Consider the following 25,963-nt stretch of genomic DNA (forward strand, 5'->3'; position numbering starts at 1 on the left):
AATGCTAGGATTTGCTATGAGAAAAAAGGAATCATTTCAGACACATGACGAGTACTAGATTCGTGAAATTAATAAATAACACTACTGTGCAATCTTGATCCGTTGGGATTGTTAGGAAAGAGGTGCAGTGATTTATTGAAACATGCAAGCATATGTAGAACTACAGTATATAAGGCAAGAGCAGAGTTTGTGTAATTCCACCAAGCTTGAAAGTCAATATTTGGTATGACCTCCTTGATTCTTCAACACAGCCATAGCCAAGCTTTCTTGTGATTTATTTAGGTAGTCTTCAGGAACTGTTCTCCAGGCTTCTTGAAGGACTTTCGAAGCTCTTCTTTGGATGTTGGTTGCATTTGTTTTGTTCTCTGTCAAGATGATCCCACACTGCTTCAATAATGTTGAGGTCTGGTGACTCATAGTGTTCCATTGTGTGTTTTTCTTTAAAGATGTGCTTTTACTGCTTTGGCAGTGTTTCGGATCTTCATGCTGAAGAATACAAATCTGACAGTACTTTTTTTTCTTTCTTTCATGATTCAATCAGTTTTAACAAAATCCCCAACACCACTGGCTGAAAGGGAGCCCGAAACCATGACAGAGCATCTACCGTATTATATAGACAGCTGTAGAGGCTGTATTATTCTGGTGTCTTTACCTTACAATGTAAAGCATCTTGAAGTGACTGCTGTTGTGGCATGACTGAAAATGAGTGAAAAAAAGGAAACAAAAAACAAACAAACAGTTAAAACACCCTTCAAAAGGCTGGATAACTATTGCTCAAGACCAAATTACCAGAGAGTCTTTTGAAATAAAACATGAAGAAATGAGGGATGGCTCGACACTGTTGGTACTCTATGCAGTGAGTACTACTGAGCACCCCAGCTGGCATTAACAGGAAGTGAACAGGCTCTGGTGGTATCAGTCTTCATACTTACACAAGCACCTGGAAAGCAAATAAGGGCAGTTGCCTAAAACAAATATTCCACAGTCTATTAAAAGTGTAGCTAGTAAAGTAATAAAAAAGAGGAGGCTGGTTTTGATTTGAAGTTTAATTTTAGTGACAAAAATCAAAAATAACAGTATTCAAAGTCTTCAACAACCCTGGATCTTTGTCGGCACGTTAAATCCTTTGCAGAGTGTTTTATCTGTGAGTGATATAATCTCTGGAGCTACAAAATTATTAGATTACCATTCTAAAAGTATATAAATAAAAAGCAAATGCAAATGGATGACTACAACTCTCATCCTAAAACATTTAGTCATTGTTCTATTGCAACGGTTAGAAAAGCAGAAGGACAGAACCGCCGTGATTGCACATTCTTTTAGGTTATCGCACAGCTGCACAGTGAGATGAATCTATTGGTGATCTTTGACAAGTTTAACCAGAGTGATCTGATAAATTGTACATTTGCGTTCTCAGTTTGGTTTTCATATCTAAATCAATTGTTGTAAACTACAGGTCTCTTAGTTTCTGTGAGAGAGCAAGAAAACAGGGGCACAGGTAAACAAAATGCATCCCTAAGCCAAAAAAAAAAAGAGAAAAAAAAGCAAAGCGATGCTCGCAGGCTCACACTCTTTTTCATCTAGTCATTCTCACTGATAAAGTGTCATAAATGATATGCTATACCTACATTCTACTCATTCAGATTGCTGGTGCTGCACAGTCATACCTAAGAGAGCGTAACAAATAAGGCAAAGCCAAAATTCTCCTCATTATGTTTTACTACTGCAGCTCTGGTCACTAACGGTCACGCCATCCTTCATCCTTTAGGCTGAACAAAAGCAAAACACTACTGTATGACAGTCTCTATTGCTTGCACCTCACACAAGTTGCACACAAGTTTATCAGTCCAGCGTGCATAATGTCTCTCGGTATCCCAGGAGTCCATCTGGTGGGACCAGAATTTGGTTTATCACGTGAGGGGATGTAGAACAGGTTTCTCGGGCATGGCAGTGTAACTGTGTAGGAGTCTTCGTTTCTATCCGTCCCCTCCTACAGTTAGTCCGTCTCCGACTCTATGGCAGTATTCAACACACGTCTGAATGTTATTAAAACAGTCGCGCCTGTTTTTTCAGTTCATTTCTCTTCCACAGAGCCAGCCGGTCAAACTCTTCCACGGTCATACCGAACACTTGGACAAACTCCTCTGGGGACAGGTGGCGCTGGAAAAACACATCATAGCAGAAATTAAGTCTCAAATTCTAGTCATGGTTTTGGGATTTCTTTGGCCGTTAACTTACTTCCAGTCTGGCTCTGTCTACATCTTTGGGCAGCCTGTTGCGCCCTCTGGTGGTGACGATGAGCGACTCATAGGGGTAAATCTGCAGGATAAAGGAAAGGACACGCACACATTTCAGATACCCGGGTACAAAAGGAGTGGAATTTCATTATTTTAAAAAAGCCTTACTTTGTGTTCTGCTGGGAGAAAAGAGAGAGAGAAAATGAAATCAGTGCAATTGAAAAAAAGCATGTTAGATTAATTGCTTGGCTCTAATAAGGTGTTTTTAGTTCATATTAAATTACCTCTGCTTCCCCAGTTGACCTCGCTGCCACTGTCATATTGGTACTGGTAGCAATCTGCACTCTGAGGCTGAGGAACAGAGTAGGACAGTGAGATTAACAAGAGCAGCGAGCTTCGGGGAATTAACTAATAAAACAGCTTGAAAGCTGGTCGAAGGTAGTAATGAAAAGTGTAAGGGGCCAAAAGAGTTATTTGAATTAAGCCAAATAATATGTATGATAGAATATGCCACAGCTATTCATGCTTTGCCAGGTTCAGTGTGATCTCACCCGCTGGATGCCGTTGCGGCCATATCCCGGTAGTGAAGCTGACTTACAAACAAAATCTGAAGCAGAAAAAAGAAAACACATCAGCATGATATCAGTCTAGCCATGAGCTGCTTAAATGTTCAGTTGTTTTCATGCATTCTGGCGCCATAAGATGGCGCTCATGCCTAACCTAAAACAAAAAATATCTCCAGATGTGTGCAAATGATGCTGGTCGAAGAAGTATTAAAACTAGCAGGAAAAGATCAATAATAAACTGATGCCTTAAAAAAAACAGCTATTTAAATAAATCAGAGCCACATATTGAAACGCTCTGCAGATGAACTTACCGCTATCGGTGCTGTACTGTGACCGAGGAGCTGTAAAATAAACAGATGATACGATTACCTGTTACAAAAAACAACAATAATAAAACAATAAATGCTGCAGCACATGAGCCTAATCTAAATTCATGAAAAACCTCATCAGGGAAAATAAGTGTAGAGCTTTGACATCAATCTGTCTTTTATAGGCTTGACAAAAAGAGGAATTAAAGAAAAAAGGGGGGCAAGTTCCACATTCATCAAGCCCTGCGAGGAACACAAAACATCAAAGGGGCAATAAGGCCAGGGAACATGCAAGCATCTTTTAAAAAACGAGAAAAATAAGATGCACAAGTGTGCAAAAAACACACTACATGCTTCAACATCTAACTGCAACACCCAAGCTTGCACAGTTACAAGCCTTTGTTGCCTTTCAAACACCACCAGCGAGCCGAGTCCCATTCAGCCCCGCTCACTCCCATTTGAGAAGCGGCTTTAATGAGAGATCTTACCGCTCATAAATAAAACAGGATATGGGACACCAGCTGTGAGAGTGAGAGAATCACATAGATGCAGGGGTAGATGGAAGGGTAGATCCACCCATATGGAACAATTTTGGAGAGAGAAAGCAAAGGGAGCAGGAAAAAACCTGTCTGATAGAGATGAGGTGAGGCTGAATGTCAGAGGATAAAATAACCAGTAGCTTATACACTGTATGAGCAGCGAAGTGCGACTATTACAAAGAGAAACAAGTCGGCATGTGACTTTGTGACATCTGGAATTTCAGCACACCTGGTTGAGCACTCTGTTTCAGTTAGCTTGAAATTTTCTTAATCAGTGTGATCAGATATCCCTCCAACACTGACAGGCCACATCTGCCCCTGCCGCTGGCCTACCACAGCTGTTAAGCACACTCATCATCGTTCCATCTCAATACACCACCCAGCCTCCAGCAGCGGCCGTGACCCTCTGTGACCTGCATCCGCAAACCTCATCGCCCTCGCCCTCACAACGCCGGCGACATACTGAGGCTCATAAAAAAACCCTTGTGGCAACATATAGGGCTGTACAGAAAGACAGTCATAAACCTGCTGAAACAGAAGAAACCAGCAGACAAAAGAGGTGGATGTACTGGGGGTGTGGGGGTGGGTGGGATAGGTGGATCCTTACAGCCATTGATGGTGTTGTTGTACGCCGTGGTGCCATAGCTTGTTGTGTTCAGTGTTTCCTTGCTCCCGCTACGAGAATTCCTCGCGCTGCCCCAGGGGTCGTTGTCATAGGAACCAGATCTGGCTTTCATCTCCTCCTTTAGAATCATCCTCCCGATGCCACTCCCAATCTGCGAGGAAAGAGGGCGAGGAGAGAAGCAGAAGGTGGAGAGGAAACAATGAAGGACGCGTTGTAGAATTAAACGAAAGACAGAGAAAGAGAGCAAGAGAAGCAAATAAGGAGGACGGCACAGGCGCCGTGCGATTAAAAAAAGTGCATTTATTTATTTATGGGTGATTTTCTTTCTTTTCTTTTCTTTTTTTTTTGAGGTGGGGACTTACTTCAGTGTGACGTTGAAGAAAAGAGAGAAAATTATGAAGCTCTTACTCTTTGAAGACCGTGACTCCAAGTCTCTTCATCTCCTCCCGTGGAGAAGCGTCTTCTCGGCGCCCGATAGGCTGGGAGAGGAAAAGAGATGAAAGAGATTCCCTTTATGAATTTTGCACTTTCGCGGGGAGCACAGCAACAGTGCGAGTAAATGGATAAACATGACAATATGGCTACAAAATGAACCGCTCTCCCATGTGTGCCATCGGTACACTCTGAATAAGTGAAACAGCAGTGTTTCGTACCCCTGGGGGAGCTGCTGTAGGGGTAGTAGTCAGACTCTGACTGGCTGTATGGCTCTGGAGAGTAGGTAGACAGTCTGGAGGATCTGAGGATGTCCTCACTGGTCCTGCTTTTGGTGGCTGCATCCACGTGATTGTCTGTTTGAATTAAGAGAGAAAGAGGCAGAACCAAAAGAACTGGCCTGTTAGAGGAATAGTTTGCCTGTTCAGTTTATGGTCGGGAGCTAGATGGGAAATTATAAACCATTCTTATATCTGTTAGTTCAATATGATTCTGGAGTCACTAGAGCAGGGGTGGGAAATTAATTTTCCTAAAGGGCCACATGAGAAGTCGGGACTGCTGTGAAGAAATACATCAACAAGCTTATAAAGAGAAAATTAATAATGAGGAGAACTGAGTTCAGCTTATTGGTGCGACCCTCAAAAAACAGTCCCGGTTTCTCATGTGGCCCATTGGGAAAATTAATTGCCCACCTATGTTATTAGAGGGTCATCGCAGCTTAGCACAAAGGCTGGAAACTTCACTATGATGACAATCCTCTGGTTTTAGTAGAAACCAGATATAAACAGGATCTTGCAATACCAGAGTGGAGAAATTAAAATAAATGTGGATTATTTCTTGGCTTGCAGCAGCGTACTCCTGGTGTCTATAAACTACAGGAAAGATATGGTGCTTGGTTTCTGAATGAATTACCCAAACTAGATTGTTAATGAGCTTTAGGGCCTTGCGTTTTACAGACCCAGGCTAGCTGCTTCACCCTGCGTCTACTCTTTCTGTCAAGCTAAGCGAAGATGTTTCCTGGCTTCATATTGAACAGACAGATACTTAACAAGATTGGTATTGATCTTCTCATCTTGCTCTCAGTGTGAAAGGAAATTTCCCAACATGTCAAACTATTGCTTTAAGACGGCACGCACCAGCAGCGCACTAACAAAAACATCTTAATGAGCGTCACAAAGACGTACAGCGATGAAGCGCATTCACTCCACAGCTTCACACTTATGATATCCAACGCTCTTGTCAGAGAAGATCAATATTCCGGCCAACGGCGGGAAAATAGCCGGCATTAAAAAGGGAGTTCTGTTACGGCTCAGCCTGAGGCTCACATTCATTTCACGAATGGTGTGAGGCGGCGATATTGATGCCACTCTGCACTAAAGCATAGTCAACGGAAGTCAATGGGAGTGACATGCGGTGTAATGTCGCATAGATCGCTCTTCACTCTGTTAGCCATTAGCCATGCCAGATCCAATCCATGGCCCATTGAATTCCCATGTACACGATGCACGACACCAACACATATTCAGAGCAATATTGAACGCTCTTGATACTTCTGTCAGAGGAAGTATGGCTGCACAACACTGAATGCGAAATACAGTGACACACACGCATGAAGACAAATGAAATTCTGTATCTATTCACTGACGGTAACTGAAACAGTGAAAGGAGGGAGATACTTACAGAGGCAAGGTCACCGGGTAAAGTGGAGCAGAAGGTGGAGGGAAGTGAGTAAAAGTGATTGGATGCAATAAAAGAAAAAAAGAGGTGCAAAGATAAAGGGCAACATTATTGGAGCATCCAATGCGAGTGCTTTGCTACCCACACGGAAGGCATACATGTATATGACTGGGTGCTAACTGATTAGTACATAACTGGCATTTGGCGAACAAAGCAAATCTAAAGTACATGTATCTGCTGTGGCCTTGGGTTTACATGGGGTGTGTTTGGCGCTGACACAAGAGAACATGTTAATCAATGGCTATTCAGGAAGACATGAAGCACAGGGATCAATATCACTGATGTATGAGTTAAATGTCATTATTCAAACAAGGCGAGCTAACAAAGGCTGCCAATTACAGTACATGCTACTTTCTTAATCATGTGTAAAGGACTGCGCGAGGCAGCATCGTGACCAGTGATGTACTAATTTTTAGAACAGAGACACTGACGGGTGACGGGAGTCGACACGCTGCTCACTAACTAACCCCCACACACACACATACACGCACAGCACGGAAAAGCATGCGGGACAACAACAGAGATAAGACTGTCCTCAATCAAGAGGTCTTATGACTCTCAGCTGAAAAGGCCTTTAAAATGCAGTTTAATGAAAGAGACTCTGTTACTGATGCACACTACCCAGAAAGTTCAAGCGCATTTAATTGCTGGGCCTTGTGAAAAAAAAATCCCCCAAAAAACAGCATCTCGTGTTAACCACACCATCATGCTATCTGAACGTAATAAAGACTTTAAACAACAAGTCTATTTGTTTTCTAGAGCTGGAACACTTGTAACAAATGGTTTAAGCCCACATTAAAAAGAAAAAAAAGAAAAGGCAAGGCCGACAAATAAAAGAAGACTCCACAGCAAATCTAAAATTCTGTTACAAAACAGTTTTTCCAGTGCGCTTTGTTCCATTGTTCTGTTCTATTCTGGTGAACTGTGTTGTCCTCAGAGCCCTCTGTACTCAACGCTTCTCACGCCTGAGCAACCTTCACTTCATTCATGGCCCGTTCCAGCACTATTTGCCAACAAGAACCTGTCGGGAGCTGCATATTCATATGCTTGTGGCATGCACACTAAAACATCGCTCTTTTATATTCACTCAGTGCCGCTAATGCGAGAAGTCTGACTGATCCCCTTCCTCAACTTTGGAACGAGCCGCGCAAGTCAAAACTCTATCCCTTTTGTGCTTTTTCTAGCACTTCTAATCGTTGCTGTTTTTGTTTGTGCAGGCTTCGGTTTCACTGAACAGCTGGAACATCGACACTACTCGAAGCTGAATGGCGAGAGGCCGGTAAACACATCTACATCGGGTTAAACAAAGCATGACTAAAACTGACAGAAGGACAGGCAGGCTAAGGCAGGACTAACTGCACTGTACCCGTTCTCTTATAGATGGGAGGCTTCCTGTAGATGTTGGGATCCCCTGTGGCTGAGGAGAGAAAGAGGAGATGAAGACGTGAAACATGGAGGAGTAAAGGAGGAGAGGATGTGAACTACTGCCAGGCGAGGTAGGAGGGATGATTGTAAAGAAAAGTAAATATGCAGTATGAGGGGAAGAATATGTCAGATTGATTATGTGTTGTATAAATATACAACTTTCACATTTTCACACACGCTCACTCCTGAGGAACTTAATATGACCTTTTTTAAAGGACTTCCTTCAGTGAATAATGGCTGATGAAATCTTCTCTGTGAAGTGAAAAAAGAAATAAATAAATCTGAGAGTAGTGTGAATGTGAGGAGATGAGGAGTCCTACCTGGTACATGAAAATGTTTAGGGGGCTGGTTTGTGGTGGGTGTGCTTGGTCGCCCGTCTTGGCTATAATAAGGTGAACTCCTGCCACTCTCAGAGCCTGCAGCCAGCCATGGCCCAATCACAGCGAAGGAAACACGAGCATGAAGGAAGGCATCAGCACATGCAGATGAAAGCCAAACAACTCAAAAGTGTGTTTAAAATTACAAGGTGACACTCAGTAACCTTTCTACTTGTGTAACAACAAAGGTTATTGACTTATCAGCAGCATAGAGGGCTGTTTAGAACTGTAATTAGTAATTACAGCCTCAATGCACATGTGTAAGAGTTAAATGAAATGATAGCCAAGGAGCAACTGCAGCAAAGGTGACAGTCAAGCAGCTACTGTGGCAGATATTTGTCACCAGTACAAATATATTAGGGGCTATTTGTCTTAACTGGTAATGACAGATGGAAATGACAAACACTTTGATCTCTAGTAAAAGGAATAGTTTGACATTTTGCTTTTGTGCAACTAGTTGGACGACACATTTGAGTTTATTCATTGTCTTTATGCTAACTATGTGGCTACAACTTCTACAGGAGCTTCTAATTAAAAGATTATTACTTAGTTGTTATGTGACTTAATGAAGTTTCCAGCAGCTGGTTTCCAAACTTTCTAAAATAGACATCTTACCAGGGTAGCCATAGTGCTGTGGAGAGCGAGGCATGATGGGTGACATGCCTTGGCGACTATAAGTTGGTGAGTCGATGTAGCCGGGACTGGAGCACCGCCTTTGCTTTATATCTAGGCTGTTATAGTCCTAAAAGGGACAAACAAAGCAAGTCAGGTGAAAGACGAGCAAACAGACACACAGCTCACCGAAATGACAACAGCTCACTTGGGTGAACTTGTACTACATTCACTGCTACGTTCAGAGTGTTTACCTGAGAATAGGGAGAGAGAGTCCCAAGTGACTGCAGGGGAGACAGGAAAAGACAATTAAAGTTTCAAATTTTAACGAAATCAACTCATTCAGTTTCTTAGATAACCACTCTGAAGAAGAGGGGCTAAAGAAAAGAAAGTAAGAAAAAAGAAAATAGGGCTTCATGACTTTGTTTTCAGAATACAAATGTAGGAAACAAAAATGAGATTGTAGGACTAAAGTAAATAATTCTGAGAAAAATGTCAGGATGGAAAAAAAATTGTAAATTGTGATTTTTTTCTCAAGATGCTGAACTGAATCTGTGGCTGTAATCCTCTTCCATACCTCTTTCATAGATTTCAAAAGCTGACTGATTAAAACTTTATTGCTCAGTTTCCCAGACACGGAGTCTAGACTACTTTCAGTTTAATTTTTCTTTTCTGTTTTTTCAAAGACCAGGTTTAATCCATTGTCTGGGAAAGTGGCTATTTATCTTCTTTTTAGACTGCAAAATCCAAATGAGGGTTAGCATGCATTATTTCTTGGTTGAAGCTTGCAAGGTTTGCTGTTTAAAACCCAAACCGATCACCTGCAAGCTCTTTCTTCTTGAGAAGACAGATGTGAGAGTGGCATGAAATATAATCAAAATTTTAATCATGAAAACATAATTTCCTGTAAGTATGTTTACATTTAATTGCACATTTGCACTACAAATAACTGGCTGCTATGTAAAAAAAGGTCAAATGTTTTAAACAGTTCACTCATCCACAAAAGACAGTTTGATTGTTTTTCACCTTTAAAAGTACTTCTGTAAACATCACATCAGTCAAATACCAAAACAAATATCAATAATTTCTGGGATTATTTTTCAAAAACAGAAAAAAAAATCAAAAACTAACAAAATATGCCCAATCAAACTGCACGACACCGACTTTTGATCTTCCTGAAAACAGACGAGTGACGAGTGCAACGCTGTGTTTGACCTGGAGTGTGTGGCTGCAGTACCTCCCCATAGCTGTAAGTGTCTAGTCTGTCATCAGAGATGTATCTGTGGTACGGCTGGTATGAGGAGGATATGAGGTCTGGCTGTTGGACCTCATATATGGCTTTGACCTTTGGCAGGGCAGCTAGGTCCTTATAATCTAGGATCTCATTCTCCACTCTGGCCTGGAGAGAGGACACACATACACCCACCAAAAGACAGCGCTACAGCAACAAGACCCGACATCAACCACATGGACAATGAATGAGAACTTCACCAGTGATAGCAAGCAGATCGTGAAACAGTGAGAGCCGTAGAGGGGGGGCAGAGAAAACTTGATGAGGAACACACAGGTACAAACGAACACGCTGCAGGAGCTGACAGCACTATAAGCTGTTGACCTTCAGGATATCAGCATATGTCAGAGAGAAAGCAGAGGAAGCACAGACAGCAGGAGAGAGAAAGAGAGGGAGGAAGCGTGGAGACAGTATGGATGACAAGCGTGCTTACACTGCATTTCCCCCTCATCCATCACCTTAAACAGAAAGGTCATTGATTATGAGAAGAGAGCAGGGCAGGGCAGGGCTGAGCAAGGAGCAGTGACTCCTGCTTGCATGCAGATAACCCCTGACATGCTAATACTGCACTGATATACAGCAACAATTCAGACAGCCAAAAAGGCAGGACTTACAAGTGCAACTGCTAAGCACTAAACAAAAAATAAGGCCTGGCTGACACTCTGATGTGGTTTTCAGCATAAACACTGCTCAAAAAACTTAAAGGAACACTTTGACAACACATTAGATTGGAGGGGGAGATCATGCTGGATATCTAAACCAACATGGACTCTGTAATGTGTTAGAAACGAAAGGATGCCACATCGTTTAATGGAAATGACAATTATCAATCTACAGAGGTCCGAATTCAAAGACGCCCTGAGAATCAAAGTTAAAAAATGATGCAACAGGCTAGTCCATTTTGATTAAATTATATTCCAGTAAGTCAAAGGGGCACTTAGTAGTTTGTATGGTTTGTATGTTGGGGCAGGCTGCTAATAACATGACAGATGGTGCCTGGAGGATCTCCTTGCAGATCTGGAAGGCACCATCAGGGCATCACTGAGCTCCTGGACAGTCTTTAGATCAGACATTCACGCCAGTGCCATGCTGCAGGTCATTTTGCAGCTTTGAAAGTGCTCATCCTGTTCCTCCTTGCACAAACCAGCAGATATCAGCCCTCCTGATGGGTTAAGGACCTTCTGTGGCCCTGTCCAGCTTTCCTACAGTAACTCTGTCCTGGAACTCGTCCATGCTCTTGAGACTGTGCTGGGAGACACAGCAAACTTTCTGGTACATATTGAGATGCAACCACTGTAGGGTCCAGAAATCGCCTCATGCTACCCCTAGTGGCACTGACCATAACCAAATGCAAAACAGTGAGAAAGCAGATGACAGAAAAAAATATCATTGTCCTCCAGCTGTAAAACCATGCCTGTTTTGAGGGTTGCCACTCTAGTTGTTAATTTCATTAACACTAAAGCAGCTAAAACTGATTACCAACCCCCTCTGATATTTAACTGAGCAGATCAATATCACAGAGGTTTAACTGACTTGATGCTACACTGCAATTAACAAGTGTTCCTTTAATTTTTTTACTTAGTGTATAATGAGTAGAGTGTTTTTTGGTCATTGAATATTGAAAATGAGCATGAAATATCCAGTCAGGTTGAAGACAGTGACACATTGTTTCCACAATTTTGCCATTTGATTTGAAATAAAACTGAAGAGAGAGATTCAGTAAAGGACCGACAAAGCTTTGCAAAAGGAGCAAACCCATTGTTTTGGCAGTTCTTAAGTTCCAGACTTCAGGCGGTCCTTGCAGCCAAAACAGTTTTTTGTCATTAAAGCATTAAAATAATCAGTTTATAAAATGCTTATATGAATTTGAACTTTTGAACCGCCCCCTGAAAACATGGGAATGTGTATAACAATAAATGAAGCAATGCAGTTCAACCCCTTGAGACTAAACGACAGGAGTTCAGTCGCACCGCAGTTGTTTTATTTCAAATCTAATGGGATGTCTGGCACATCAGCAGTGACAACAGAGGTTAAGGACACAGACAAAGTGAACAGGCCAAGGGAGCGAGCAGCCTCTCTTATTTTGTGCTTGACTGTTCAAGCCTAAGCATAGTGCTCGTGATTCTAGTGTAGCAAAGGTGCTTCAAGGGTAGGCTCGGTGGCAGTGTGGCAGCCAAAAGTGACTAAAAGCTGCAGAGTCACAGGTTACTTACACATATAACTCTACTAGGAGAGCCTATTGAGGAGCCCGGGGGAGAGATGGAGGCCTCGGACAGGCGTCTGTGCTGTGGGTTAGAATCAGACAAAGAGGGAGTTAATTCACATAGTGAGGAAGTTTCACTCTATATCTGTGGGCTTCTCTCTGTACCACTGTCAAATGCTCTTAGGACTGTTTCAACTAGTGCTCCGTAAACACAAAGACTGAATTGAAAGTCCAACTCACCCTGAGTCTCCTCTCTGCTCTCGCCGCTTGCTTGCATAACGGGTGCCACACCTCGCATCCTGAGGAGCAAGAGAAAGAGGGCAGTCACACAGTTGCTGGGTGTTCCCCGCATGCCGTGCGTTTTCTAAAATTGGTGAGCACAATCTAAAACATGCATATGTGTGACTACTCGACCTGTCAGGTACATTTCCTCGCCCTCTTTGAACATCATGTTGCAGCGGGCGCACCGAGCGCAGGTTGGATGGTAGTGTTTCCCTCCTGCCTGTGTGATGAGGAGAGGACGTGGCTGAACGTAAATCATCGCCACAAGGATTTTCACAGATTGAGGGCTAATCTAAAAATCGCACCCCGCCTAGCAGAGCAGGTCACTGTTTCCATATGTTTTTTATGCGCTTTATTTGGCCACCGGTAGCCTGAGAAAGTATTAGGAGACCAGTGGATTGCCTGAAGCTGTTTCATCAGCATGCTAGAAACCACCCATTCTCTCCCTATGACATAATTAGAGCAAAGATCCCCGTAGGTCAGTCACATGAGGAAGCATGTGTATGCATGTGTATGTACAATACAGAATCATGTAAGTGAAGGACATGTGAGTGTGAAATATGCCCTTGAACATGCAAGGTGCCTCGAGGGGATAAATCCAAGCACACGGCGCAGCTGAAATGGACACAGAAAAGTGATCACACTCCTGATGTTTCTCACATGCAACCCTGCGGGGCTGATGGCCAAGGCGTGGCCCCATCCCATCACCTCTGCCTTCCCTAAACGCACCATTCGAGAATTTCTATTTATAGAGGCACTGCAGACGAGGAGACCTGAACTGTGTCAGCTGAACTCCCACGGCATGCAAGTTAAAGTGGGTGTGTTTGTGTGCACGGTGAGGTACTTTATATCATTTCAAGCTGCACTGAATCTTCCTGGTGTTCATAAATCGCACGTTTTTACTGGATTTCCAAGAAATCGGTTGCACCTGATGAGCGAGCTCCCTCCAAGAACTCCCACTGTGCAGCAAGACGCTCAGCTGTTTCCGAGACACATCTTAACCGCGCTCCCTATCTGCTCAGGTTACTACGAAAGGGGGAGGATGCAGCACTTCTGTCTGTTTTCCAAGCAGTGGAGCGTTTACTATCGGTGGCCAAACGGTATCAGTTAAACAAATGCTGTTACCATCTCAAATGAGGAACCTCTGTGGTGGCACTAACAGGCTGCTAAATTTATTGCCAAACTGAGACATTAAGTGAAACATAAGAAAGACGGTTTTATGATCCTCCACCCTCCACTTTCCCCCTTTATGTCTCCCCTCCTCCATCTTCTATATAACTACTCATTAAACTAACAACCTTTGGCTGTGTTAAGTTAAAAGGAAGCGCTGCGCTGTGGGGAAAAAAAAAGTCTAATTATCGACACAGATGCAGAGAGATTAATCCGAGTGTTTGACGTCGGACAGCATAAATGAAAACAATACTTTTAAACAGACGTCTGTGCGACTTATTGGTACCTGTCAATGTGCCAATAATCAGCTCCTAAGTTTTTCTTATCCTTAATGAACTGCATTTTGCATATGTAGGGCTACAAACCTCTGCATGAGACTTCCCCTGAGTCAGTCTCGATGCACGCTGCATCTTAAAGAAGTGCATCATTATGTGATCAGAAACTGACAGAAGACCGAATGCAAGCGAGCGCAGATACACATGTTCAGAGAACAAACGACACAGATGCAGTGGGAAAAGAAAGTGAGAGAGAGACTTGCAGCATGAAGGCTGACATGTCCCCATGTCTATAAATAGCCTAGAGAGGCTGACAGTCAGGAACAAAGCACTTTACACCAGCTATTCAGACAGGCGAAGGAGCAAAGGGACAACAAGACCCTGTATGTGCATGTGTGTGTTTGTGTGTGCGTCTGACAAAGTTTTACTACATCTGCTCCCTTTCCTCAAGTCCCCTCAGACGCAAGACGCCCACCAGAGACTCTTCCAAAACATTTAATTAGCATCTGCACTTTATCACTTTCATTATTTCCAGCCCTGCTCTCCTCATTACTCTCCCTTCACTTCTTTCTTAAGCCCAACTCCTAACTCTTTGCTGTAGATCCTTTGCTGCTGACTCCTTCTGCAATCTCTTAAAAAACTGCTTCACTCTGTGCATTTTTAATCCCGCTTTCTGTGTCTCCCTCTGACATCACCCTTCACTTTTTAGCCTCTGATCTTTTTTTTTAACTCCCTTTTTGTCTCCCTTCTTTTCACAAAGTTGTGCCTCAGTCTAGTTTTTTTTTTAACCTCCTCAGAGTGGAGGGTGGTTTGTGTTCTCTTTGACCTCAAGTAGAAACAGTCAATCTGCTCGGATGTTCTGTCGGGCGCGCTCGACGTGGTGCAGCTCAATTGGTTTCGGTTTAGTAAAGCTTCACAAAATGTTTTATCACCCCCTCAATCTTAAGTCGGTCACTCCCTGAAGCGCAGCCGGGCTTAAACTCCGCAGAGGACGTGCAACACGGCCGTTCAATTACGATAACGCTGATTACGCTCCGCGGTTCACTCCAATTTGGATTTCTGTGCTGCTGCTGCGGTGGGATCATCTAATGTTGACATCTGGTTCCGTTCTCACCTCCAAAACCCTTCCACTGATGTATCTGCTGCAGGTCTCACATTTCACCCCATACTGGGCGTGGTAATCTGCCTCACAGTATGGCACTCCATCCCTGCAACATAGAACATATAAAAGAAACTTGCTTGTAGAGTGTCAACGACACAATTTGCCTTGTCTTGGGGAAACGGCAGATAAAGAAGGACAGAGCAGTTGTTGGGCATTTTGTTTCTCTCTGTTTTCCTTCCCTTTACACACTCACTTGCTGATGTACTCTCCAGTGAGGACCATATTGCACGTCCGACATCTGAAGCAGCTGACGTGCCACTGTTTGTCAAGTGCCAGGAGAGACTGACCCTGCTTGATCTCGGCTCCACATCCAGCGCAGTCTGGAGAAAAAAAAGAAAAGGGAAAGGGAGGGAAAGAAAGAGGGACGCAGAGAGATAAGATGTTAAAATGTTGTGGAGTGGTAGAAATTGTAAGAGACAGAGAAAGGCAAAATGAGCCCAAGGACTAAGTGTACATCTTTAAGCACTTTCTGAGCTACTAAGTGCAGTTTTCATCACTGCCACCACCTTAAATAAAACCTACTGTGCTTTTTACACTCCCCTAAGAGGTCCAGGGGATGTGGGAAAGTAACAAAAAGTGTCCGGGTTAAAAAAAAAAAAGGAGACAGGGAGGCAAAATTGTTAAATTAAAAGTTTTTATTAAAATTTCTATCACTAGTTAAACTAAGAGATACGGGCAAGCCGATAAGTAAGGAATGCAACAAAAAGCAGGAGTTCATCACTAAACTGAAAAGTTCATGTAAATCAAAAAAGGGTAAATCAGCAAAGCACACACTCGTCTCCACAGACCACCACACACAGCTCACTAGCTGCACAACCAGCAAGGTTCTCTGATACCAAAGTTCACCTTTCTCTGGCCTGAAGTACATTAGCTTAATTGCTGATTATACAAGCATCGTTTTTGCCCTCAGAAAGATGCTTCAGCAGGTGTTACTGACCAACAGGAGCGTCGGGAGGCTTAAAAAAGGGTCAGCCCTCTGTTTGTTTGTACTAGATGGAGGCTTGGTTTTAGCTTAACCTTTTTGACCCGCTCTGTTACACAAGAGAGTAAGTCACTCTAGGGACCACTCCAGTCTGCTTCGTCAGCCAAGACAAATTGTGTTTTGTAGTGAAAAACTGCAGTGTACAGTGCAGGCTGGGTTTCTGGCGTCCAAATCAATCTTAAAAAGTGATTTAGTGGTGATTGTGCTGAGTGTAAAAGGGCTGGGATTTTAGTCCCAGACCGTTCTTCTACTGAGTCATTATACACTTCTGATTTCAGCCACTGGATGAAATAGGTATTAGATCATCTAAAATTACGTACCAATGTTTGTGATAAAGAGCAGCCGGCTATGGACGCATAAAAATGTACAATAAAGAATGCAGGAATGTTGCTGCTCACCACGGCTTTATCTGTGATGTCAAAGCAGTTTTTTAAATGGTAAATGGTATGGCTCTTCTTCACACAACTTGCCTTATTTAGCCATGCGCACCTGGCTCAGACCTTAAAATACATTCAGTTTTAATTTCATTTTTTATATATATAATTTGTTTTTTGGTGAACGTGTGTGAATACACACTTCTCAAAGTGCAGAAATAGCCCCAAAAAAACTTTTAAAAAAGTAACTGCTTATGACCCAAAACATATAGCCTCATCAATCATGTAAGGTGGTGTGTTTGTTATTGTGTGGGTAGTGTGAAAAGAAAATGAAAGGGGTAGGCGAGGGGGCTGATACGCAACAAAGGTGCCCAACAAAACTGGGGAAGTTGGATTCATGTCATACACACTAAGCTCTTACCCCACTGTAATATATCACGTTAAAATCTTGAATGAAATGAATTCGAATCCACGGTTAATTACAGCACTGTGTAAAAAATCTTATGTCGCCCCTCATTTCTTTATATTTTGCTTCCACTGGTGTATGCATGTCCAGGTTGTACCCCGCCTCTCGCCCTATGACAGCTGGGATAGGCTCCAGCGCCCCCCGCGACCCTGAAAAGGATAAGCGGAAGCGAATGGATGGATGGATGGATGGATGGATGGATGGTGTATGCATGAGAAAACTTTAATAATTACTTAGCTCTGTTTTTTTTCTTTTTTTTCCTCTAAGAATTCTGCAAACTAAGCGTTTATTTACCTTCTTAAATATCCCGATCGTTATGCAAAATGAGGCAGTGCATTAGTGCGTGTGCCCTATTCCGTCCACACACACTGCATCCTCATAAGACAGAGTGATGAACATGTACCTGGGGAGCTGTTCGATTTTTATTCTGCTGAATGGAGCAATTTGGGGAGGACTGTTGTTCACTGCCTATACGCCATCTGTTGTTACTGCACAGCCACTGAGCAGCAGACTGCTGTCTGTATGCTATGCTTAACAAATGATTCACTATCAGTCACTATCCTGCTGCTGTATCATAGTAATTTGTCATTTTAAATAACGAGAAGGAGAAAAATAACTTTACTAATAATCCCTCTGGGAAATTCCTGCATAACAGTTGTGGAGGATTTGCAGAAGGAGGAATTACGCATATCTGAATGAACTGAGGAAGGAGGAGCTCTCTGTGACCTTCGCTGAAATATTCTGTCATTATTAGGACTTTTTCTGAGTGGGCTACTCTTGCCAGCAGGATGACTGTGCAGACTGTGGGAGACTTCCAAGACAGAGCTTAAACACCAACTCCTCTCTGCTACTGCATGTAGATCATCCAGCTCTGGTACCAGGAATAAACCAACCATCTTAAAAAAAAACTTTAGTCTCTACTTCCTGTCATTCATCCTCAGATTTTATCATAGACTGTAAAATAAGATGGATGCAGGTGACATCACCTGTAGGTTTCGAAAGTTCTGTTATGAAGCATCTAGATGAGCGTTAACACCTTTGCCAGCTTGGTCTAACTGCTTGCTCAAACCATGACAAACCATTAGCCATTAGTGGTTTCCTACCACAGATAATCCTAAATTTTAAAACACAGTATGACTGAGATTAAAAAACAGACCACATTTTTTATTCAATCTGACTCGAAATGAGTGACTGACTCAGCAAGAGCTTGTTCACAAGACACAGTTCGTTAGGACTGGAAGTCTTTTTGTAGTTATAGCTATCGCCATCTGGTGCCCTTCAGATAGAATGTGAGATTAAAGCACTTTGACATTAACTTAATGAGTCTTTAAAACAGTCACAAACCCAACATCACTAAGGCTAGATTCATTTTTTATATGCAGTCAAAGATCTAGTAACACACATGGTAGCAGGCTCATGATTCCTGTTAATAAACAACTGTGAGCATGCAGTGAACAAAACCACTAAACCCTGTATGTTGGAAATTGGCAGGTGGATTATGTGTCTGTTTGTGTTGCATAATTCTCAGCTGGCAGATCAACGCGGCAGGTCACTCCGCTGATTTGACAGACACACGATTAGCTAAATGAGCAAAGTAGGCTTCGTGGACATGTCGCATTAGCTTTAGCGCACCGTAGCGCCTGCTGGCCCTAAACAGAACGGACAGAGCGGGGTGGGCGCTGGACTTACGGCTGGGCCCGTGGATCTTGATCGGTTCATTTGACTTGACAAGTGTGTGGGAGCACTGCTGGCACACGCAGTCCTTTCCACTGAACGTCACCCTGTCTCCGATTGGAAAGGGTTTACTGAGGAGGCAAAAAAAAAGACAGACAAGAGAATTAGAAAGCGGAGCACAATGGGCGTTAAAACGCCTGCAGTAATTCTGTGTTTACATCCAAGTCTACTGTATTCATTGAAATAACAAATGGGTGCTGGCAGAGACATGATTCGGTGACAGACAGGCCATAATCCTGCTGACACAAGCTGAATGCGGTCCGACATCCTCTATGAAACTGAAAATACATTTTCATTGCACAACAGTTTGCAAATGAAAATACATTTGCAAACTGTTGTGATGATGAGTTAATAGGATGCTGATTGTTACAGGAGCACCTGGCTGCTCTGTGATTAAAGAGGCGATAATGCGACAGGCTTCTGAAAGGAAAACTGGCTCTCTCAGTGAGAATAAAAACTTATTAGGGAGACTTTGTGGAGCGCATACTAATTTTAATTGCCTATTGCTCTCTCAGTCTAGCCATCCAGCTTGCCCTCCCTACACTGACGCCACCAGGTCACCATTTTCAAGGCTTCAAAGAAAGAAAGAAGAGCAAAAACATGTGCCTGCTGACAGGCGGAGAATATGACAACCAGGCAACACCAATGAAATCAAATTTGCCACATCACGATGCACTGTTTTGACTCGCTTTCCTCTCTTTTCAAAGGAGACAGATTGATTTCCTTATGACCAGGGACGATATGAGAATGAATGGGGAGCTAAAAGGCTTAGAGAAGGCTGTGTAAAAAACATAGATGGCAGTAATCCTTTTACTCCCCCACCGAGCCCTGGAGCCGGAGCCAAGACCCAGAGGGAGGCTTGAGTCTCCAGTAGAGGCCCCAGTCAGCACACATGAGTGCAGCACATCCATGTAGTCACTTAAAGGTGCTCAGACCATGTATAAAGTCTTCTCTCTCTGTGTGTCTTTGCTAACAACATATTCGAGACTTGCTCCTCTGTGCATTTATTTTATTCACAAAAGGGCACCATCCAAACATGAGAGCTGAGCTGCAGATACACAAATTATGCAACAAAAGCTATGGTAAACACAAGCTGCTGGAAAGTGATTTCACTAAGGCTTTATTTTGAATGTCACTCTTCGGCTGTTCCAGAGGTTAACTGCACATTTTAAAATTCAGACATGTGTCCATGCGAATATTTGTGTCCAGCTCCAAGCACGACAGACTAAATCTCTTCTACATGTCTGAACATAGCATTCACATTGTATAGTTCAGCAGAACGAAGCACCAGAAATGCTGTGATGGTGCAGAAAAGCATCTCCGCGCATTTGTGACCTTGTCTTTACCTGTGTGTTGCTCTCACTCCCTCAAGACACTCTTGCCTTGTCAGCCCTTTGCAGCGCTTTAAAAATTTACTCTGTTTACATATTTAATGCTTTCTTTTTCTTAACTGGCCAAAAAAGTAAAGCTATTTCTGGCTTTAGGGGTATGTCCTCTTGCTTTGATCACCACTGCGTTAAAAATACGTTCACGTGTAAAAGTGAAACTTGCATTCGGACTCCATTAAAGCTGAAGCAGTGATGACAAAGAAGTCAAAGTGGAATAATGATGAGGAGACAAAGGAAGAGAGGGCGATGTGGCTGATGATTAAAGAGCGCAAAGATTATTATTTGTGAATAATGCGAATGACGAAGAAGAAGCAAGAGCAAAGGAGGTGCGTCCAGAAGGAAGACAGGAGTGAAAGATGAGGGGAAGAAAGGACGTACAAGATGGAACAGTCAGCAATGTGACAGGGGGCAGACGGAGCACGAAAGAAGAGATTCACCCTTTGGCTTCTTGCTGTCTCTTCTAGTTTACTCCACATACACTGACAACACATACACACACATCACTGTCACTGCCAGCGCTGCTCCACTGCCTGTCTCTGTCCTGCTGGTATCATTTCAGTTTTTTGGGAGGGGGGGGGGGGGGGGGGGGGTGGGTTTTGTCTTTTGCCCACAGCTGCTGGGTCAGAATGTGTGTTTATCAGGCAATGTCAAGCAGATACCCGACAACAATCTCTACTCTACTGGAAGACGATACTATAAGTAAGCTAAAAGGCTGCTCGCTTATTCACAAGGAGGCGCCACAGCAGGTAACTCTGCATGTTTGATTTGTCAGATTTTTTACGCCCTGATGCCCTTCCGAACGCAACCCCGCAAGGGATTTGTGTCTTCTCCCAGGATCAAAGCAGGGATCTTTCGCTTGTTAGGGGAATGTGTAAACCACTACAATATGATTTACTCTGGATACTGTTAGTAAAGATCCTTATAATGTAAACAACACATTAAAAACCAGTCAGCAAGTGAGAGGGTGCAAATGAGAGACAGGTTATCCCATATATGCAGCATGCTCTGAAGCGAAAGCGAGGGACACAGTTAAATAAAATAAAGAAAGGAGCCAACATTGATGCTGAGATTTCATTCTGAAGGAGCTTCACATGAACACTGATGGAGTTCATAGGAGAGATGACCTACTTTTACTAAACCTAAATGTGCGATACACCAGGTCAGCTTTCTATCTTTCCTACACTTGAGCTTTCCAATCACACATTTGCTGACATTCAGAAGATGAATCATGAGTTAATTATTAAATCCTCCATGAAAAAAGTCAGTCAATTAGCCAATTCTTGTTTTTAAAGATGCAACTTTTGCTGCGTCACTTCAGGTCTTGAGGCTGAAAATAGTGACTCATAGCCGAAAAGTAAAAAACAGTCATGCGTTTCTTATTCAGTGCCTCCACAATCTGTTTGCTATTTCCCGTCGTCTCTATCATGCTGTTCTCTAACAAATTACTAATGAAGTCTCACAGAATAGACTGAGAAAAGCACAGATACTCTAAAGAAGTCAACCGGCAGGTCTCACATATCTTTTGTGCAATACATAAAGCAGCATGCTGAGTGCATGCTGCAAATAGTAGCTACCAATAACAATATTATACTGTTTATTTGTTATAATCATACATATCCAATTCCAAGCTAATCCAAAATAACTAAGGTAACTGTTGCATAGGCAACTTTTAATCACATGAAATTTGTTTATTTATAAGGAACCCCATTAGCTTCCACAACAGTGGTTGGTAGTCTTCCTGGGGCCCAAGCCATCAAATACAATCAAATAAAATGTTACGCAATAAAGTCGATGGAAAATATCCACATAAGTGATAATACATTTTCTGTTTTGCAATAACTGGTTAACATTGCCTAGCAGATGAGGACAGCATTTTGCCGGTAATGAGCCAGACATTGTTATGTCATTTTGAATCGGTGGAAACCAAAGCAGAGCAAAAAGAGACTCTGTATCATCTTTACATCTTCCAAAGTGGCCAAATATAATATAATATAATATAATACAATATAATATAATATAATATAATATAATATAATATAATATAATATAATATAATATAATATAATATACATTTCTCAAGATAACTACAGCGCAACCTAGAGCACAATTTGGGTGAAGGGCCATTAGGTGATGTTTTGCCAAAAATACACTAATACTCTAGGAGGAGTGACAAATTGTGTGCAAATGATGAAAGTGACCTTGACCTTGGGCAAACTGTGGGTGAAGGCCCCTTAAATGGTAAATGGCCTGTATTTGTATAGTGCTTTACTTAGTCCCTAAGGACCCCAAAGCGCTTTACACTACATTCAGTCATTCACACACACATTCACACACAGGTGATGGCAAGCTACATTGTAGCCACAGCTGCCCTGGGGCGCACTGACAGAGGCGAGGCTGCCGGGCCCTCCGACCACCACCAGTAGGCAACGGGTGAAATGTCTTGCCCAAGGACACAACGACCGAGACTGTCGGAGCCGGGGCTCGAACCAGACACCTTCCGATTACAAGACAAATTGCCAACTCTTGAGCCACGATCGGTCAGATAAAATTCTGACCACTACTGTAGGACGACGAGCAATTGTTATGACTTTTTGTGGACAGATGGACGGAAGTCATCAATCACTTGACCTAAAATTCATATTTCAGAATAAAGTTCTTGCGCTCTTCTTTAGTCTTTTGGGTGCACATAAACATCATCAGAATACATACTTGTATATAGTATTGTGTGTGTGTTTTGAGAAGGAATATACATACCTGCAAACACTGCAGACAAAGCACTTGGGGTGGTACGTGCGTCCCAGAGCAGAGACCACTTCTCCCGTGATGAAGGTGTCACAGCGGTCACAGCGTGTACCATACAAACGCTGATAGTCTGCTGTACAGATGTATTCGCCCTTCTTCTGGAAGAAGCCAGATTGTGCTAAATCACAGTTACACACTGTGGACAGAATGGTGAGAGACAGGAAAAGTGGGCCATTGGAAACAGTAAGGCATACAAAACAGAATTCTATATGTCTGTTTTTATTTCTATTTTTGGTTTTCCGCTTTAAGAGAACACATTTTTCTTTATCTGTCATCTGCTCTTTTTCTCTGTTTTGTTCCTCTACCAACACATGTTTTTTTTCAGTCAGCACGTTTTTCATTCAGTCTGAGCGCCCTCCTTTTTTACCTGTTTGTGTGTGTATACGTGTGCTTGGTTGTGCTGTGTGTGTCTGTTTGTCTTCACACACGGCTGCTAGGGAAGTTATTCAGTTCCAGACAGTGGTGAGCCAATTTGCAGTGATGGGAATATAATTATATAATCAGTGGAAAAGTCATTTTGTGCTAAACAATGTGAAGAAGGAGACAAAACAACAAACCACAAGCTCCCAACATCATCAGGACATCCACTACGGTCTCATTACATTTCACTGGAGAAGACATCAACATTTCTTGCTGTGTATGCACAAGGTAAGTGCTCAGTTTGTGTATGCGTTTCTATATATTGTGGATCCTAAGCAGACAGTACGTGCTACAGCCCTTTGCTGTGTAACTGAGAGGGAATTCCAGTGGGTGTAACAATATAGCCAAGAGGCATTTTCACAGATCAGCGGCCGGCGTGGTCTCTAGTTTCTTCCTATGCAGTTAACCAACAGAAAAGGCTGACAATTACTGGAACATCTGACTGAAAAAACTATTATTACCTGATACATATTGCACTAATAAAGGTCATTAGAGAGGTACTTGTATAAACATTTTGGGTTTCTTTTATTGTTTTAGCCAAATGAGAAATTCTTGAAACCAACATAAAGAGTGGCAGTTTTGCCAATGCTGAACTTCACCCTCTCTTTCGGCATTATAGCTTTGACCCAGTAATTACTCATTTGCTGACACGGGCACTGTAATTAGACTTCTGTATAGTATACAATTATCATGTAACATAGCAGCAACCACTATAACAGTTCAGATGGCAAAGCTTCAGATGGAGCCAGCCATCATTCTTATCTAAACACTTCTCACTAAACATTGGTCTAATATCAAATAGGGGTCTTTTTTCTACATTCATAACAAAACCTGAATCGAAACCTGATGTTTTTTTCCCCAGATTTCAGTGTGAACACATGTCCATACACATCAGACTGAACTCAAAATGTCAGTTTGCATGTTTAAGGTTGGTAATGTCACAAACCATAATTTAATTCTAGTTGAATTTCATGCTTCAGGCTGTTTGTAGAAGTCTTTCCTTGCTGCTTTATAGGCTCCCTTACAGAATCCATATGTGTATCCCCAAAGCAAGTGAGTTGTGTGCTTATATGCACATAGCAAAGGAGTGGTAACTTAATTCATTATTCATAACAATTGATTATTTCTGACTCAGAGACTCAGTGTACAATCTGTGTTTTTCTATATCTTAGACCTTTACAGTCATGTGAAAAAGAAAGTGACTTTATGCAGTTCTGTGCATAACGGAAAAACTAAGTAAACCATTACTGCTTCTACAGGCCTCAAGAGGTTAAGTATCACCAGATTTCTTCTATATGCACTTGAATAGGTGATCATATATCAAGTGTGACCTCCTCTATGAAACCAGAAGTTGTGACAGTTTGCTGTTTAGGAGCATTCAGATGTGTCTTAACACAATCCCTAAATCTTCCCATCGAGAGGTCAGACTTTGCAATGCTCAGTGGAACTGGAAAAAACAAAAGAGTTACATCTCAGACTTTACAGACCTCAGTTAGCATTTTAGATCTTAAGTTTCATGACAGTACAATTAGGACCTGGGCACACAGCCGTTACTGAGCTAATCATGAACTCCTCTTTATGCCAAAGTATTCTAGACTCAAATGTGAGGCCATCTGTCCTATAGCTGAAGCTTTACTGAAACTGGATCATGCAACAGGACAGTGATTCCCAAGCACAGCAGAAAATCTACAACAGACCACCTGAAAATGAAAGAAACAAGGTGCTACAGTGGCACAGTCAAAGTCTAGACCTCAATGCTGTGGTGCATAAACAAACAACTGCAAACCTCAATGAACTGAAGCATTGTTGTGAAGAAGAGGGGGCCAAAATTCCTCCAAAACAACAATTATTCCAAGTGCTAAAAGTGGTTCTACAAGATACTAAATCATGACGTGTAGTTAATTTTCACAGGAGTGCATAGAGTCCCGTGAAAGTAGCTAATAACATGTAGCAGCAGTTAGAAAATAAACAAAACCCATCCTCCAGGACGTTAAGTGACTGTTAAATTATCACTACACCTAGACAGAATATTCAGTGTTTATGATGTCAGGAAATTATGTATTAAAAACTATATCAACACCATAAGCAGTAGGTCTGAGCTGGTAAGTATTAATAAACTCTTTTTGACATGATATTGTTATGGTGCTTGTTCCATGTGGAAACATCACCTGCTGAACACAGAGACTCTTGCATAAATGACCTCCAAAAGACAGGTGAACTTGTGGTGTTGTTGGACCAGAGCAGACTCTGTGCAGAAATACATCACATGTCCCTGGTGAAGCAGGAGGTCTTGCAAGCAATGGTCAGTGAGTTAGAAACACATCCAGCATTTGCCTCCCATGTTTCTAAATTTGAACTCCAGTGTGTGTGTTTCTGTGTGTGTTTAATTTTCACTCAGATGTTTTAATCAGCCGATGATGGAGCGGTGGCCTACCCAAGATGTACCCTTTGTCCTATGACAGCTGGAATAAGCTACAGCCTCCCACCACGACCCTGACCTCAATAACTGTGAAAAAAAAATAATGCATTGAAATATGAATGCCATGATGTTATTTT

The 25,963-nt window shown here is 42.4% G+C and overlaps 1 protein-coding gene across 8 annotated transcripts in view; it reads right to left on the reverse strand.

Annotated features, from left to right (window-relative positions):
- Nucleotides 1–1,028: 1,028 nt before the first annotated feature.
- ablim3 (actin binding LIM protein family, member 3) overlaps nt 1,029–25,963 on the reverse strand; it is a 47,286-nt gene continuing 22,351 nt past the window's right edge. Inside the window, exons 3-23 of one of the 8 annotated variants that reach the window (XM_026188992.1) lie at nt 22,940–23,123; nt 18,753–18,868; nt 15,435–15,561; nt 15,194–15,287; nt 12,767–12,854; nt 12,593–12,651; nt 12,363–12,434; nt 10,096–10,257; nt 9,113–9,142; nt 8,862–8,988; nt 8,190–8,285; nt 7,811–7,861; nt 4,929–5,045; nt 4,684–4,754; nt 4,258–4,426; nt 3,115–3,144; nt 2,789–2,844; nt 2,522–2,588; nt 2,406–2,416; nt 2,239–2,319; nt 1,029–2,160 (exon numbers count right to left, since the gene is read on the reverse strand). In XM_026188992.1, coding sequence (XP_026044777.1) covers nt 2,047–2,160; nt 2,239–2,319; nt 2,406–2,416; nt 2,522–2,588; nt 2,789–2,844; nt 3,115–3,144; nt 4,258–4,426; nt 4,684–4,754; nt 4,929–5,045; nt 7,811–7,861; nt 8,190–8,285; nt 8,862–8,988; nt 9,113–9,142; nt 10,096–10,257; nt 12,363–12,434; nt 12,593–12,651; nt 12,767–12,854; nt 15,194–15,287; nt 15,435–15,561; nt 18,753–18,868; nt 22,940–23,123 — 1,922 coding nt within the window. In that variant the 3' untranslated portion in view covers nt 1,029–2,046. Of the gene's footprint in view, nt 2,161–2,238; nt 2,320–2,405; nt 2,417–2,521; nt 2,589–2,788; nt 2,845–3,114; nt 3,145–4,257; nt 4,427–4,683; nt 4,755–4,928; nt 5,064–7,810; nt 7,862–8,189; nt 8,286–8,861; nt 8,989–9,112; nt 9,143–10,095; nt 10,258–12,362; nt 12,435–12,592; nt 12,652–12,766; nt 12,855–15,193; nt 15,288–15,434; nt 15,562–18,752; nt 18,869–22,939; nt 23,124–25,963 lie in introns of all 8 variants that reach the window. The other 7 variants (XM_026188991.1, XM_026188990.1, XM_026189024.1 and 4 more) reach the window with 7 other exon arrangements.

The sequence above is a fragment of the Astatotilapia calliptera genome, chromosome 2, assembly GCF_900246225.1.
Source record: "Astatotilapia calliptera chromosome 2, fAstCal1.2, whole genome shotgun sequence".
Taxonomy (NCBI): domain Eukaryota; kingdom Metazoa; phylum Chordata; class Actinopteri; order Cichliformes; family Cichlidae; genus Astatotilapia; species Astatotilapia calliptera.